Source organism: Macrotis lagotis, chromosome X (genome assembly GCF_037893015.1).
Source record: "Macrotis lagotis isolate mMagLag1 chromosome X, bilby.v1.9.chrom.fasta, whole genome shotgun sequence".
Taxonomy (NCBI): Eukaryota; Metazoa; Chordata; class Mammalia; order Peramelemorphia; family Peramelidae; genus Macrotis; species Macrotis lagotis.
The window spans coordinates 110,210,725-110,228,904 of NC_133666.1; the positions used below are offsets into that span (position 1 = coordinate 110,210,725).

The window sequence follows — 18,180 nt, forward strand, 5'->3', positions numbered from 1 at the left end:
ATTTCAATCCACATGGTGAGCAACCTAGTTCAGTCTGCCAACATTTCTCACTTGGACTATTGAAAATTATCCATCTTGTCTCAAATTTCTCCTTAAGCCAATTTATCCTCTACTCAGTCAATAAAATGACTTTTTGAAAGCATAGGAGTTGCCATATCATCTTTGCTCAAATTTCAGTGGCTGTCATTATTCTCAAATCAGATACAAGCTCCTATCTTTGGTATTTAAAGCTCACAGTCTTTCTCCTTCCTGCAGTTGTCTTGTATATACTTGGTTTTCCCACCATTTGAATGTGACTTCATGAGATCAGGTTCTATTTTTACCTTTCCTTGTATCCCCAATTTTTAGAACAGTGTCTGGCACATAAGAACTGCTTGAAATCTGACTGAATGACCAACTGATGGAACTGTCATTCTTGGAGCCTGTCTGCCTCATATTAACTCCAACAGACAACAAACGGACTTTTCTTTCTTTGATTTCAATTCTTGTATTTCCCATTGGGAAGACTCATTTGAAGTCAAGAGGTAATTGACAGGTCCTGAGCTCAGTGAGTGAACAATCTCAAGTTACAATTTTTTAGCCAATTCCCCAGCCTCACTGATGATTTCTTTTTCAGAGGAATGAACCTTCTAGAAATCTATTACTGAAGCTTAATAATAGAAAATGCTTTACATGTACAATAACAATAAAAAAGTCCATCTAAAAGCAAGAGAATAAGTGGATTGTATTCAGAAATAAGAACTTTGGAAAAGAGACAAAAGGAAAAGATGATATTGCATAATATAATTCAGTAAATACTTTGTTCCCTTTTCTTACTATCAACCTATAGAGTAAATGAAATTGACTTGCCAGTTAACAAAAATTTTCTGAGTTCTGACAAGTATCAAATGGCTAAATGTCACTACTGCCATCAACACCCTTTTTCTGGAATGGGACCTGGGAACAAATTCAGCAGATAGAATTCAGAGAAGCAGTACTGGATTGTAACTGATATTATAGCTTTATTATCATTTGCTTCTTTAAGTGGTATACACAATGTATGATTGGGCTTTGTTTAAGCACAAGGCATAACCCAAAAGTACAGCAACATCATTGTACCTTCCTACACACAATGACCACTCAAGGAGAGATCTAAGGCCAGGACACCATAGGAACATTACTGAGTACCTCCTGATCTCTCCACATGTTTTCTTATCAAATATTCTTTGAAGACTAAATATTTTACTCTGAACTAACAAGATGACAAATGTGTATCAATAGTTACAGAAGTCAATAATTAGGTGTACAGGAATTCTGTGTTTATCTTCTGTTACATAACAGTTTTATTAATGATTTTGATGACACAGAAGGTATGTTTATTATATTTTCAGATGATGTCAAACTAAAAAGAATAATGATAAAATAATAGTGGCTAACATTTATATAGCACGTTAAGGCTTACAAAGTGATACACACATACACACACACATACATATGTATATGTATATGTATGTGTGTGTGTGTGTGTGTGTATATACATACATACATTAATTCATTTGACTAACACTGGATGACAATCAGGATCCAAAGAGATCTTGAGTGACCAGAATTTTTGGCTGAATTAAATCAGATGAAATTAAATAGGGAAAATGTGAAGTGTTAATCTTGGGTTTAAAAAAATCTTTGAAAGAAAAGGAGGCCTGCTGAACCATATTCAATTGTAATTGGGAAATATTTATCAAAATAAATAATTATATTTTGAAACTAAGTCACTATGCAATCAGGAGAGATCCTACATATGGGTTAGTGGACTTCATTTTTATTTGAGTTTGATACCAACAATAAAACAGAGAAATATTCTTCTCTAGAGTGAGAAAGACAATGTTCCCTCTATTCTCAAAAGGGAATGATATTTGCATTATGTGACATGCACATTTTTCTATGAAATGACAAGTGTTTTTATTGGTAAATTTTGTTTACTATGGTGACAGTGGTATATAATCATGTATACCACTAGAGATTTTTATAACTCTCACAAGGGGGACATCAATGTTTCCAGAATTCATTGTAGCCATTTGAAATATTTCTTTGGGGACAATTATAAATACTAAGTAACTTGAATAATTTAAAAGTGTCAGTCTAATGCAATTTGCCTGATTTAGAATGACATATGGTAATGCATTCCATTGGTTTTAATTCAATGCCTTGCATGAATCTATGCAGAAAACAATCTTTGAAGAACTTCACATATTTTCCAAATAAATTAATGTGGTTTCCATGAATGAATTTGAAAATGGGGTCCCCTGTAAGAATTTCAGGAATACCACTCCTTGACCTTCTTAGCACAAGTGCTGGACTTGTAACCAGAAAGACCCATCTTTATGAGTTCAAATCTGACCTCAGACATTTATTAGCTGTGTGACCCTAGAAAAGTCACCTGACTCTGTTTACCTCAGTTCCTCATCCATAAAATGAGCTGGAAAAGAGAATGGCAAACCGCTCCAGTATCTTTGCCAAGGAAATCATAAAGTGGAGTCACAAAGAGTAGGACATAACTGAACAACTGAACAACATTTAACATAGTGATGTGACAGGATGAAGAACTGGCTCTTGTAGTATTTTTGAAGGAGGTATCCCACAATTTCTACCTTTAACATTTTTTTTTCTCTATTTGCTTACCCATTCTCTACCCCTTCTAGGGATTGTGGAGGGAACCAAGAAATTTATAGGTCAGCCAAGCCAATTGTTTCAAATTTCTTATTCTTAGAGACCTGGAATCTGACATATATTGCATCTGTATGATTTTAAGTTAGTTATTTTCTTCTGAGCTTCAATATCCTCATCCACAAAAAGAAATTGATTGGTCATTAGCATATGTAATACTGATCTGCCATTCTTTGACTCCCTTATCTCTTTTAACACCATCTATTTTTGCAACTGATTTGTCTGAGATAAGGATTGCTACCCCTGCTTTTTTTCACTTAAGCTGAAGCAAAATATATTTTGCTCCAACCTTTACCTTTACTCTATATGTATCTCTCTGCTTCAAATGAGTTTCTTGTAAGCAACATATTATAGCATTCTGGTTTTTAATCCATTCTGCTATTTGCTTACATTTTAAGGGAGAGTTCTTCCCATTTGCCTTCAAAGTTATAATTACTCTTTATTGCCCTCCATATCTTCCCTGTTTGTATTTTCCCCCCTTTTCCCCCTTTATCCATATTCCCCAGTATTGTTTCTGAATATCACCCCCTTCAGTGTGTTTGCCCTCTTATATCAACCCCCCTCCCCTTCCTTTCTCCTTTCCCTTTTCTCCTTCTTCTTTCCCCTCCTTCTTTTAGTTTCCCTTTTTCTCCCCTTCCCCATCCCTTATTTGAAAGGTAAGATAAGTTTCTTAACTTAATTGAGCATGTAAGTTAGCTTCAAGTCAAGTCTGATGAGAGAAATATTCGGGTGGTTCTCATCTCCTCCCTTCTTCTCCTCTATTTCAATGGGTCTTTTGTACCTCTTAACGTAATGAGATTTCCCTCATTCAAACCCCTCCATCCTCCCATCTCCTTGCTACAACCTATTTGAGTCACAGAAAAGTCTAAGTATTCATCACTTGTGGCTAAGTATAATCTCTCTAATAGTTACAATTCTCGAGAGTTAGTAAAGTCTTTCTCCCAGGTAGGGATATAGCCAGTTTCATCTTATTGAATAGATAGCAGCTTTTTAAAAAAAATTTTCATGTGTCTCTTGAGCCTCCTATTTGATATCCAAATTTTCTATTTAGCTCTGGTTTTTTCATCAGGAAATGTTGGAAGTCTTCCATTTCATTAAATGTCCATCTTTGCCCTGGAAGAGAAGGCTCAACTTTCCTGGGTAGTGGACTCTTGGCTGCATTCCAAGCTCCCTTGCTCTTCAGAATATCTCGTTCCAGGTCCTTCGATCCCTTAATGTTGATGCAGTCAGGTCCTGTGTAATCCTTACTCTGGCTCCTTGATATCTAAATTGTTTCTTTCTGGCTGCTTGCAGGATTTTCTCTTTTATCTGATAGTTCTGGAATTTGGCTATATCATTCCTTGGTGTTTTTCATTTTAGGATCTCTTTCCAGAGGGGATCGATGTATTCTTTCAATAACTATTTTGCCCTCTGGTTCCATGATATCATGGCAGTTAGTTTTCCATCACTAGATCCTGTAATATTAAGTCCAGGCTTTTTTTCTCTTCCATGTTTTCAGGAAGACCAATAATTCTCAGGTTGTCCCTTCTCAATATAGTCTCAAGGTCAGGGGTTTTGCTGATGAATTATTTGACATTTTCCTTTATTCTTTTCCATTTTTTAGGCTTTAACAGGCTCTTTCTGTCTCATGAAGTCATTAGTTTCCACAGACTCCATTCTTCTTTTTAGAGAAGAATTTTATTCATTTATCTTTTGCAACTCCTTTTCCAATTGGCTAATTCTATTTTCATAAGTTTTCCATTTGACCAATTGAGGTTTTGAGAGAATTATTTTCTTTTTGCATTTGCCCAGTTGAGGATTTGAGAGAATTGTTCTCATTTTGTATTTGTCCAATTGTATTTTCCAAGGATTTGTTGTCTTGCTGCAAGGTATTAATTTTCCAATTGATTTTTAAACTTTCCTGATTTCATCAAGGAAATCTTTCTGGAGACCAGATCATATTCTCCTCAGAGGTTCTAGTTCTCTCTGAGTTAGGGTCTTTTCTTTCTAGGAATTTTTCTACGTACTCTTCTTTCCATCGGCCTTTCTTCATTTTCCTAAGACCTTGTCTTGGGGAGGGGCTGGTTCACAGAGGTTTGGTGTTGGGATTCCTAGAGGCTTTACTCACTGGGTTTAGTAACTCCACATGGGCCAGCCAGTAGGGGTCACTGGTTACATTTTCTGGAATGTCTGTGACCTTGATTTGAGGTCCTTGGCCTGGAGGGGGGTAAAGGTGCTGAATTCTTTTATCTTTGAACATTGGTAGGCTTTGCCCTAGGGCAAGGTGATTGCCTCCCTATTCACAGCTGAGGGAACCCTATTGCTTACACCTGAACCTGGGGGAGAGGTGGGCTGTAATTGTGTTTGTACTGGGGAGAGGCTTCAGCTGAAATGAAGGTATGGACTCTTGAGTTCCTCCAGGGATTGATGTCTGCAATTCTCTCACCCTGGAACTCACCCTCTAGCCCTGCTGGCAAGCTCCAGATTATCAGCGCCACCACCAATGCCTCTGCTCCCCAGTTGGCCTATGCCCCTAAGGCAGATCAGGCAAATTCTGCTCCCAGGCCCTCACCCTGTCCTGTGCTCCTGGCAGAGTCTGCCCTCTGCACCTGGGTTCACCCACAATCCCAGAAGACAAACCTTAAGGTAGATGCTCTCCTAGCTTCTCTTTCTGTGTTTTATCGATCGGATTTCTCTTAAGAGGTTTGTTTATGTGTTTGCTTATTATTTATGAGGGAGACTTTAACACCATCTTGGGCAGAAGTGATAATTCTTTTTCAAATTAAAGGTAATTGTCTTTAGTCTTCAAACTCCACAATTTTTTCTCTGGATACAGATGGTATTCTCCAACATAGATACCCCAAAATTGTCCCTGATTGTTGCACTGATGGAATGGTCAAGTCCATTAAGATTGATCATCATCCCCATGTTGCTTTTAGGGTGTACAGTGTTCTTCTGGTTTCTGCTCATCTCTCTCAGCATCAGTTCATGCAAATTCTTCCAGGCTTCTCTAAATTTCCATCCCGAACCTCCTATACCTGCAAAGAAAATTGGTACAAAGGCTGGAATTGGACTTCAGGGATTAACGAGTGCCCAGTTAAGGCTGCCTGCCATCCTTTTACATTTTACTTCCCAACACCAGCCTCCCTATGTGAAAACATTTGGAGTCACTCTTTTAGTGCAAGCTCTTTTGGCCGGGGCAGTGGCAAATGTATCCAGTTGTGGTTTGATCCAGCCCAGGGAAACCCCAATGAAGCTGTGGCTAAATTCTATGCTTATGGCTATGCCCCAGACAGCTTCAGTTGGGGGGCCAGTTTCCCCCTCTTGACTTTGACACTGCTATTGCTTCTCTGGGGTTAACCTTCATCAGGCATGACATCCTTTCTCCCCAGTTTTAAACAAGCCACAACTCTAGTCTTCTACCTCTTCCTCTGCCTAGCAAATACCATATCCTTTTTAAAATTTTTCCCCTCCTTTTTTTATTTTAAGGGAAAATTAGCCTTGTTTTCTACCATCTCTAAAATAAAATCCTCCTTACTACCCCCCTTCCTTTTTTATTTTTTGGCAAGGCAATGGAGTTAAGTGACTTGCCCAAAGTTACACAGCTAGATAATTAAGTGTCTGAGATCAGATTTGAACAAGTCCTCGCTACTTCAGGGCTGGTCCTCTATCCACTGCACCTCCTTGCTGCCCCTTACTCCTTACTTCTTTTGTGTAGGGATTATTTCATTAATTGTATTTGCATGCCTGGTACATGTTCATCTATGTATAAATTGATGCTCAATAAATATTTATAAATCATATATATATATGATATAGATATATATATGATATATATATATATATATATATATATATATATATATATATATATATATATGATATATATCCATCAGTTCTGGCTAAGTGTATATGTATATATACATATACACTTAGCCAGAACTGATGGATACTCAGGATTTCCAATAACTCAGAATGATTTAAAAACATTTCCTCCTAAAAAAGGGAGGGACAGTAAGGAGTGGGAGGATGGAGAAGACTGAATGGGGTAAATCACATTATTAAAAGGTACAAAAGACCTATTGCAATAGAGGGGAAGAAAGGAGGAAGTTAGAACTACCTGAATCTTCTCATCAGACTTGGCTTAAAGTTAACTTAAACACACTCAATTGAGTTAAGAAACTTATCTTACCTTTCAAGTATTAAAAGGGGGGAAAGGGGGAGAGGGTGACGGGAAGAGGGAGAAAAATGGGAACTAACAGAAGGAAGGGAAGGAGGAAGAGGAAAAGGGAAAGAGGAAAGAAAGGGGGGGTTGCTACAGGAGGGTAAACACACTGAAGGTGGCAGTATGGAAAAACAAAATATTGGGGAATATGGTTAAGGGGGAAAAGGGGGAAATAAAAACAGAGGGAAGATGGCATGGAGGGCAATAAAGAGTTAATAATTATAACTTTGACTGTGAATGGGATGAACTCTCCCTTAAAATGTAAGCAAATAGCAGAGTAGATTGAAAATCAGAACCGTACATTATGTTGCTTACAAGAATCTCATTTGAAACAGAGATACATATAGAGTAAAGGTAAAAGGTTGGAGCAAAATATATTTTGCTTCAACTGAAGTGAAAAAATCAGGGATTTCAATACTTAGACAAAGCAGCTGCAAAAATATATAGCATTAAAAGAGATAAAGAACAAGACTATATCCTCCTAAAAGGTACCATAGACAATAAAATAATTCAATATTGAATCTATATGCACGCAATGGGATAGCATCCAAATTCTTAGAGTGAAGTTGAAAGAGCTAGGTGGCGCAGTGGATAAAGCACCAGCCCTGGAGTCAGGAGTATCTGGGTTCAAATCCGGTCTCAGAAACTTAATAATTACCTAGCTGTGTGGCCTTGGGAAAGGCACTTAACTCCATTTGCCTTGCAAAAACCTAAAAAAAAAAAGATCTAGAGGAAGATATAGACAACAAAACTCTACTAGTGGGAGACCTCAATCACCCATTCTCAGACTGAGATAAATCTAATCATAATGTAAACAAGAAAGTTAAGGAGATAAATAGATTGTTAGAAAACTTAGATATGATAGAATTATGGAGGAAATTGAATGGGGATAGAAAGGAATATACTTTTTTTCTATTGTACATGGCATAAAAACCTAATAATCAATTGTGGAAAGGCAGAAGCTGTGAATACCTCTTTCTCAGATCATAATGTAAAAAAAATCATATGCTATATTGGGCCAGGGAGATACAGACCCAAAACTATTTGGAAACTAAATAACCTCATTATTAAAAAATGAGTGGATCAAACAACAAATTATAGAAAGATTAATTATTTCATCCTAGATAATGACAATAATGAAACAACATACCAAAACCTATGGGATACATTCAAGGTGTCAGTCAGGGGATATATTATTTCTTTAAATGCTTATATGAATAAATTAGAGAAAGAGGAAATCAATGAACTAAATATGCAACTAAAAAAATTAGAGAAAGAATAAATTAAAAACTCCCAATTAAATACCAAATTAGAAATTCTAAAAATTAAAGGAGAAATTAATAAAATTGAAAGCAAGAAAACTATTGAATTAATAAATAAAACCAAGAGTTGATTTTATGAAAAAAAATTAATAAACTGATAAACCTCTGGTCAATTTGATTTAAAAAAAGAAAGAAGAAAATCAAATTGCTAGTATCATAGATGAAAAAGGAGGAAGCAATTAAAGTAATAATTCTGAAATACTTTGCCCAACTCTATGCCAATAAACTTGAAAATCTAAGTGAAATGGACAAATATTTACAAAAATATAAGTGGCCCAAATTAAATGAAGAGGAGATTAAAAACTTAAATAACCCTATCTCAGAAAAAGAAATCCAACAAACCATTATTGAACTCCCTAAGAAAAAATCTCCAGGGCCAGATGGAGTCACAAGTGAATTCTATCAACCATTGGAAAAATAAGTGAAGATGGAACTCTGCCTAACTCCTTTTATGATACTAATATGGGTGTGATACCTAAACCAGGAAGAGTTAAAACAGAGAAAGAAACTTAAAGGCCTATCTCCTCCCTGATGAATACAGATGCAAAAATCTTAAAGAAAATCTTAGCCAAACAATTACAACAAGTTATCACTGGGATAATACACTATGACCAAGTAGGATTTATCCCAGGAATGCAGGGTTGGTTCAATATTAGGAGAACTGTTAGTATAATTAATTATATCAATAACAAACCTATCAAATATCATATGATCATATCAATAGATGCTGAAAAAGCTTTCGACAAAATACAGCACCCATTCCTACTACAAACACTAGAGAGTGTAGGAATAAATGGACTATCTATCTGAAACCAACAACAAGCATTACATGCAATGGGGATAGGCTAGAGGCATTCCCAATAAGATCAGGGATGAAACAAGGATGTCCATTATCATCAATACTATTCAATATTGGATTAGAAATGTTAGCTTCCATAATAAGAGAAGAAAAAGAAATTGAAGGAATTAGAATTGGGAAGGAAGAGACAAAACTCTCACTCTTTGCAGATGACAGGATGGTATACTTAGAGAATCCCAAAAAATGATCTTAAAAACTACTAGAATAATTAACAACTTTAGCAAAGTCACAGAATATAAAATAAACCCTCATAAATCCTCAATATTTCTATGTGACTGAAAAAGAGAAATCCCATTCAAAGTAACCTCAGATAATATAAACTACCTGGAAGTCTATCTGCCAAGGCAAACTCAAAAACTTTTTGAAAACAAATACAAAACACTTCTAACACAAATAAAATCAGATTTAAATTACTGGGTAAACATCAACTACTCATGGACAGGTTGAGCTAATATAATAAAAATGACAATTCCACTAAAACTAAACTACTTGTTTAGTGCCCTACCAATCAAAATTCCAAAAAATTACTTTAATGAGTTGGGAAAAAGTTGCAAGTAAATTCATATGGAGAAATAAAAAGTCAAGAATTTCCAGGGATTCAATGAAAAAGAGTGCAAAAGAAGGTGGCTTAGCTTTACCAGATCTAATATATTATAAAGCATCATCAATCATCAAAACTGTCTGGTATTGGCTAAGAAATAGAGTAGTGGACCAGTGTAATAGACTAGGTGCAATAGCAGGAAATGATTATAGTAATCTGCTGTTTGATAAACCCAAAGAGTCCAGCTATTGGGATAAAAACTCTCTCTTTGATAAAAACTGTTGGGAAAATTGGAAGTTACTATGGAAGAAACTTAGATTAGACCAAACCTCAAACCCTATACCAAGATAAGATCTAAATGGATACAAGATTTAGACATAAACTAGAAGATCAAGGACTAGTTTACCTGTCAGATTTATGGAAAGGGAAGCAGTTTATGACCATGGAAGAGATGGAGAACATCATTAAAAACAAACTAGATAATTTTGATTACATTAAATTAAAAAGCTTTTGCACAGACAAAACCACTGTAACCAAGATCAAATGAAATGAAAACAATTTTTGCAACTAGCATTTTTCACAAAGGATTCATTTCTAAAATATATACAGAACTGAGTCAAAGTTTCAAAAAAAACAAGCCATTCCCCCAATACATAGTTGGTGGAGCTGTGAACTCATTCAACCTTTCTGGAGAGCAATTTGAAATTACGCCCAAAGGGCAACAAAAATGTGCATACCCTTTGATCCAGCAATACCACCACTGGGTCTATACCCTGAAGAGATTATGAAAAAAGGTAAAAACATCACTTGTACAAAAATATTCATAGCAGCCCTATTTGTGGTGGCAAAGAATTGGAAATTAAGTGAATGTCCTTCAATTGGGGAATGGCTTAACAAACTGTGGTGTATGTATGTCATGGAACACTATTGTTCTATTAGAAACCTGGAGGAATGGGAATTCAGGGAATTCTGGAGGGATTTGCATGAACTGATGCTGAGGAAGATGAGCAGAACCAGAAAAACATTGTACACCCTAACAGCAACATGGGGGTGATGAACAACCTTGATGGATTTGCTCACCTCATCAGTGCAACAATCATGGACAATTCTGGGCTATCTGCGATGGAGAATACCATCTGTATCCAGAAAAAGAATTGTGGAACTTGAACAAAGACCAGAGACTATCACCTTTAATTAAAAAAAAAAACAAACATATCTTATTATGGAATTTTGCTGTCTCTTATACTTTATTTTCCTTAAGGATATGATTTCTCTCATCACATTCAACTTAGATCAGTGTTTCCTATGGAAACAATGTAAAGACTGCCTTCTTTAGGGGTGGGGTGGGGTGGGAAGGGAAGCAAGATTAGGGGGACAATTGCAAAACTCAAAATAAAATCTTCCTAAAAAAATACAACACCCATTCCTATTAAAAACATCAAAGAGCATAGGAATAAATGGAATTTTACTATAAATGATAAGCAATATCTATCTAAAGCCACCAGCAAGCATTATATGTAAAGGGAATAAACTGGAAGCATTCCCAATAAGATTAGGAATAAAACAAGAATTTGCATTATCACTACTATTTAATACTGCATAAAAATGTTAGCTTTAGCAGTAAGAGAACAAAAAGAAATTGAAGGAATCGAAACAGATAATGAGGAAATAAAACTTTTGCTCTCTGCAAATAATATGATGGGATCCTTAGAGAAATCTAGAACATCAACTAAAAAACTTCCAGAAATAAGTAACAATTTTAAAATAAACTCACATAAATCATCAGTATTTATATATATGACCAAAAAAGCCCAATAACAAGAGTTAGAAAGAGAAATTCCATTTAAAGTAACTGTGGACAACATAAAGTACTTGGGAATCTACCTCTGAAGACAAACTCAAGAAACTCTATTAATACAATAACAAAACACTTTCCCTTTTTTTTTTTTTGAGATTTTTGACAAGACAGTGGAGTTAAGCAACTTGCCCAAGGTCACACAGCTAAACAATTTTTAAGTGTCTGAGGCAGGATTTGAACTCAGGTGGTCCTGACACCAGAACCCATGCTCTATCCACCGTACCACCTAGCTGCCCATACAAAACACTTTTCATCTGATTAAAGTCAGATCTAAAGAATTAGAAAAATGTTAATTGCTCATGGATAGACAGAGTTAACATAATAAAAATTATAATTCTATCTAAATTAAATTCAGTGCCATACCAGTCAAACTACTGAAAAACTATTTGACAGAGTTGGAAAAATAACAGTAAAATTCATCTGCAGGAACAAAACATCAAGAAAATCAAGTGAATTAATGAATAAAAAACATAAAGGAAGGTGGTCTACTCATACCAGATTTAAAAACTATATTACAAAGCAGCAGTCATCAAAAATTTCTGGTACTGCCAAGAAAGAGTGGCATTATCAGTGGAATAGATTAGTATAAAAGAACCATATGATAAATCCAAAGACTCAAGCTCCTCGGACAACGTTTAATTATCTGACAAAAACTGCCAGAGAAAAAATGGAAAATAGTATGCTATAAATTAGGCATAGACCCAGAATTGGTCAAAATGGATACAGGGTTTAGACATAAAAAGTGGTTACTTCACCCAATTAGGAAAACAAAGAATAGTCTGCCAGAAATTTATGATCAAAGAAAAGATAGAGATCATTATAAATTACAAAATGGATAATTTTGACTATATTAAATTAAAAAGGTTTTGCACAAACAAAATCAAAGCAACCTTAGAGAGAAGGAATGCAGAAGGCTGAGAAATTTTCTCAGCTAGTGTTTCTGATAATGAACTAATTTCTAAAATATGGAGAACTGAATCAAATTCATAAGAATCCAAAATAAAGGAAATAAACTGCAGTTTTCAAATGAGGAAACTAAAGTTATCTATATTCATATAAAAAATCTAAATCATTACTCACTAGAGAAAAGCTAATCAAAGTAATTCTAAAGTACTATCCTCCACTTATCAGTTTGGCTAAAATGATGAAAAAAGGTAAATGACAAATATTGAATGGCATGTAGGAAAATTGAAACACTAATGCATAATTCAACCATTCTGGAGAGCAATGTGGAACTATGCCCAAAGGGCTTATAAAACTGCATATCCTTTCATCCAGTAATACCACTACTAGATCTATATCCCAAGGAGATCATAAAAAAGGGAAAAGTCCCACATGTATAAAAATATTTATAGTAACTCTTTGTAGGGGAAAAGAACTGCAAATTGAGGGAATGCCCATCAATTGAGGAATAGCTGAATAAGCTATAGCAAATGAATGTGATAGACTATGAGTGGCATTACTTTAAGAAGGCTTGGAAAGACTTGCATGAAGTGATGTTCAGTGAAGTGAGCAGATCCAGAAGAATATTATATACATTAATAGCAACACTGTGAGATGACCAACTCTAATGGAAGCAGCTCCTCTCAGCACTTCAGTGATCAAGGACAATCCTGGAAGATCTGTTATGGAAAATACCATCCACATCAAGAGGGGGGAAAAAACTATGCAGTCTGATTGAAGAGTATTTTATAATACTATAGTCACTTTTTAAAAATTTCTTTTATTTTTTTTATTTCATTCTTATGGCTCCCCCCCCTTAGTTCTAATTTTTCTTTCACAACATGACTAATATGGAAATATGTTAGGCATGATTGCACATGCACAAATTTTATTAGATTATTTGCTGCCATGGGGAAGGAAATGAGGGTGACAGAAAAATGTGGAACTCAAAGCCTGCAAAAAGACAGATATAGAAAACTACTTTTCCATGAAATTGTAAAAAAAATAAATAAAAACAAGTTCAATAAAGAAATGTTCCGTATAACTACTCATATATAGTTTGTCAAATTGTTTGGCATCTCAAGGAGGGTGAAGAGGAGGGAGACAATGTGAAACTCAATTTTTTTTAAAGGATGATAAAAATTGCTTTGAAAGTAGGGGAAAAATAAAATTTAAAACAAAAATTTAAAATAAAAATAAAATTACTCCTCAAATTTCTAAAGCAGCACATCCAAAAAAGTCAAGATGAGACATTGTAATAACCTAAGACAACTTAAGAAATTTAGAAGGTGAGGTATGTGACATTAAGGTGGAGAATGACCTGTTCCAGCTCAACATGGCAGCAACACCAACTGTGAACCTGGGAGCCTGTGGTAGCAGTGACAGCAGCTGGTGGTGGTAAAGTAGACTAAATAACTAGTCAGAAAGAGATCACAGGTTAACTACACTATGCAGTTCTTGGTCACAGTTCAAGAGCAAAGAGAAGCACTTGTGATCACAAATTTAGTAGGTCAAAGGCAGAGAGAGGCATTAGCAGTACTGAGTATAAGGGAGCAGAAGGCTTTTCTGACAAGAACCAGTACACAGAGAAATGACCATATCTCTGCATAGATGACAACACCTTGGAAGCTTCAAAATGTATGATTCCCAGAACAAGCTATGAGAATAGCAGCATTTAAAAAAACCCAAAACATTAGGACAACGACCACCAACCCCTCCACATACAAAATCACAGATTAGCAGAGTCCAATTCTAACATAAAGATAGGCAGAAAATTGAGCAAACAACAATAAAAAGCACCTCAACCATAAAAAGCTAGTAAAATAACAAAGAAGTTTAAGACATAAACTCAGAAGACAGACATGAACATATCTATAAGTAAAAGGTTCAAAGATAAAATTATTAAACACAAGTTCAATAAAGAATTCCAAAATGAGCTATAAAGTTTTTGAAATAACAAGAATTTAAGAAATCAAATAAAAAAGAAAAGTATAAGAGGGGCAGAGTCAAATTGATAGAATGGCAAGGAACACTCACTCACCCAAACTCTTCCAACATTCTCTTCCCAACAACTTTTAACTGTGACACAGGGGTGGTAGCTCAAAGAAGGTATAATTTACATACTCAGGTGAGTATGGAAATCTATCTTACCCTACAAGAAAATAAGAAAAAGAAAGGACAAGAGAATAGAAAGAGAGCGAGGTGGGCAATAATAGAAAAGAGGGCAGATTAAGGGAGGAAGTAGTCAGAAGAAAAAAACAGACTTCTAAAAAGGGACAGAGCAAAAAGAGAGAAAAGAATAAGGGGGGAATAAAATGGAGGAAAAACACAAATTATAACTGTAAATATGAATGGGTTATACTTATTTATAAAATAGAGATGGAAGTTAGAGTGGTTTAAATACAAGAATTCAACAATATATTGTTTACAACACATAGATAATGAAAATAAGGAGCTGGAGCAGAATCTATTTTTGTTTAATCTGAGATAAATAAAAAAAGGCAAGGGAATCATATCTCAGACAAAGGAAAACAAAAACAGATCTAATTAAAAGATTAGAGAAACTACATTTTGCTAAAAGGTGCCATAGACAATGAAATAATATCAGGACTCCATATATATGGTAATAAATGGTAAAGCATGAAATTCTAAAAGTAAAAGTTAAATGAGTCAGAGGGGGAATTAATACAATATTGGTGGGGGAATAAACTTTCTCTTCTCAGAACTAGATAAATTTAATCATAAAATAAAGATGGAGGAAGTTAAAGAGAGAATTTTAAAAGAAGTTAGATACTAGATAACTCTGGAGAAAACTGAAAGGGAATAGAACACAGTAGATGAACATAGCACTTTCACAAAAATAAACCATGTATTAAAATCTCACAATCAAATGTAGAAAAGCAGAAGTATTCAATGTGTCCTTTAGAAATAATGCAATAAAAATTAAATTTAGCAAGCAGAGAGGTATGGACAGATAGATTAAAAAATACTTGTAAAATAAATAATTCTCAAGAATGAGTGAGTCAGGGGCAGAGCCAAGTTAGCAGTGTGAAAGCAGGAATTCTTGAAAACTTGTTCCCCCCCAAAAACTCCAAAAGCCATAAAAATTATGACTCTAGCCAAAATTTAGAGGGGCAGAACCCACAAAGTGATACAATTTCCCAGTTCAAGACAACTTAGAAGTTCTGTGGAAAAGCTCTGTTTCACCAGGACTTAGAGTTGGAAAAAGCCACTAAAGAGCACAGCTGCAACTCCAGCACAGAGCAGCCAGGCCGAGTGACTAGATCCCTGGGGATGCCTTGGTCTGTAGCAGAGGGGGTGGTTTCTAGACTTCCTGGCCCAGGGATCACCGGGAACAGCTTGAAGGAGGGGTAGGAGAACCCTGCCACATCAGGAATCAGGGAAGCCAGCCTGCACCTCCAGAGCTCCCAGTCCACAGAGTAAGGGAGTCGGGGGGGTGGGTGGAGACTGCAGAGGTCTCCCTGCTCTCCCTGGGGCAGGACTCAGATGTATGCCCACATCCAAATACAGGTTGCAGTCTGGGCTCCATACCACCATAGCTGAGCATAGCTCATAGCTCCAGGGCAGAGGGGAGGACCTGTGATCCTACATACCAAAGCCTAGGCAAGAGAGCAATCAGAGCCTCTCATAAGAGCTTAGAGGAATTAAGGTCTCAGTGGGTTGTTCCCAAAAAGCTCAAAAGTGTGGCAAGTCAGTCATAGGCTGAGGAAATCAGCAAACAAAAGAAAAAAAGAAGAATCTGACCATAGAAAATTAATTTGGTCTCATGGAACAGGCAGAAGATGATAAAATTGAAACTCCTGTACCCAGAACTTACAAGAGAAATAGAAAATGGGTTCAGGCTATGGATGAGCTCAAAAAAAGACTTTGAAAAGCAATTAAGGGAGGTAGAGGAAAAATTGGGAGGAAAAATAAGAGAGATGCAGGAAAAACATGAAAACCAAATCAGCAGCTTGGTAAAAGAAATGCAAAAAAAAATACTGAAGAAAATAATTTGTTGAAAAATGAGTTTAGGCCAAATGGAAAAAGCAACACAAAAGGAAAATGAGGAGAAAATGTCTTAAAAAAAGAATTGGTCAGTTGGAAAAGGAGATGAAAAAGCTGGATGGAACTAAAGGAAGCTGATGATTTTACGAGAATGCAGGATGAAATAATGCAAAAAAACTCCAAAATTAGAAGAAAATGTGAAATATCTGATTGGAAAAACAACTGACCTTGAAAACAGATCCAGAAAGGATAATTTAAAAATTCTTGGGCTCCCTGATAGTCACGACCAGGAAAAGAGCCTAGATTTCATTTTTCAAGAAATAAGACAGAAAAATTGCCCTGAGATCACAGAATCAGAGGGTAAAATCAAAATTGAGGGAATCCACTAATGAACTCCTCAAAGAGATCCTAAAAGAAAAACTTCCAGGAATATTATAGCCAAATTCCAAAACTCCCAAATCAAAGAGAAAATACTAAAACTCTCAGAAACAAACAATTCAATTACTATGGCTCTATACTCAGGATAACACAGGATCTGGCAGAATCTACATTAAGGGCTTATAAGGGCTTAGAATATGATATTCCGGAAGGCTAAAGATCTTGGTTTACAACCAAGAATCAACTACCCAGCAAAACTGAACATCCTCTTTCAGGGTTAAATATGGACTTTCAATGAAACAGGGGCCTATCAAACTTTCCTACTGAAACAACCAGAACTAAACAGTACACAACTCAAGTGAACCATAGAGGGGGTAGATGAGAAGGACTAACTATGAGGAACTTAATGATTTTGAACTGTTTGTATTCCTGCAAGGGAAGAAAATACTGATAACTCATATGAACTTTCTAATTTATAAGAGCAGTTAGAAGGAGCACATATAGACAAAGCACAGGAAGGAGCTAAATAATAATGGTATACTATAGTAAAAAGATGGAGTCAATGGGTGATAAAGGAAAGTACTGGGAGGAAGAGAAAGGACAGGAAGAAGGGGCTAAGATTTTTCACATAAGAGTCAAGAAAAAGCTTTTTCAATGGAGTGGAATGTGAGAAGGCAAAGGTTAGTGAGTGAGCCTTCATTCTCATCAGAAATGGCTCAGAAAGGAAATAACAAACATACTAAATTGGGTTTAGAAATCTATCTTACTCTAAAGAAAAATGAGAGGAAAGGGATGGCATAAGGGAGAAATGGGGGAATAGGAGATAGAAGAGAAGGAAGATCATGGGAGAGGGTACTCAGATACAATACACTTTTTAACAGGGACAGGGTGAAAGGAGAGAGAATAAAAATAAATGAGAATGGGAAGGAATAGAGTAGAGGGAAATACAGTTAGCAATAGCAATTATGGGAAAAATATTGAAGCAACTTCTTTGGTGGATTCATGATAAAGGCAATTCATCCCAGAGACAGAGCCATTGGAATCTGAACCTCTGCCAGAGCGAGCATGAAGCCCAGCCCTCAGGGCACACAGCTAGCAGCATGGCCAGTAGCACAGGTCCAGGAACCAGAAGCAGGAGGAGCTGCTAAGCAGGAGCCCCCAGGGCATGAGTGCTGAGCCTAGGGAGGGGAGTGGAAAGACTACCAAGCTCTGTCCTCTGTACAGGACTCTGGGGTTCTGACCACATTCAGATTCTGATCACAGTCTAGGCCCCCCCCCCCCCAGAACAGCAGTCCCTCCCCCACATCAGCACCGTGGCAGAGGGGTGCACTCATGGTCATTCACAGACCAGGAGGGAAGACAGTC

The 18,180-nt window shown here is 36.1% G+C and overlaps 1 protein-coding gene across 1 annotated transcript in view; it reads right to left on the reverse strand.

The window, feature by feature from the left end:
* Positions 1-3,278: 3,278 nt before the first annotated feature.
* The window catches only part of LOC141498797 (uncharacterized), a 50,201-nt gene continuing 35,299 nt past the window's right edge, over positions 3,279-18,180 (reverse strand). The window contains exons 6-7 of the mRNA XM_074201900.1: positions 10,710-10,817; positions 3,279-5,720 (exon numbers count right to left, since the gene is read on the reverse strand). Coding sequence (XP_074058001.1) covers positions 10,743-10,817 — 75 coding nt within the window. The 3' untranslated portion in view covers positions 3,279-5,720; positions 10,710-10,742. The remainder of the gene's footprint in view (positions 5,721-10,709; positions 10,818-18,180) is intronic.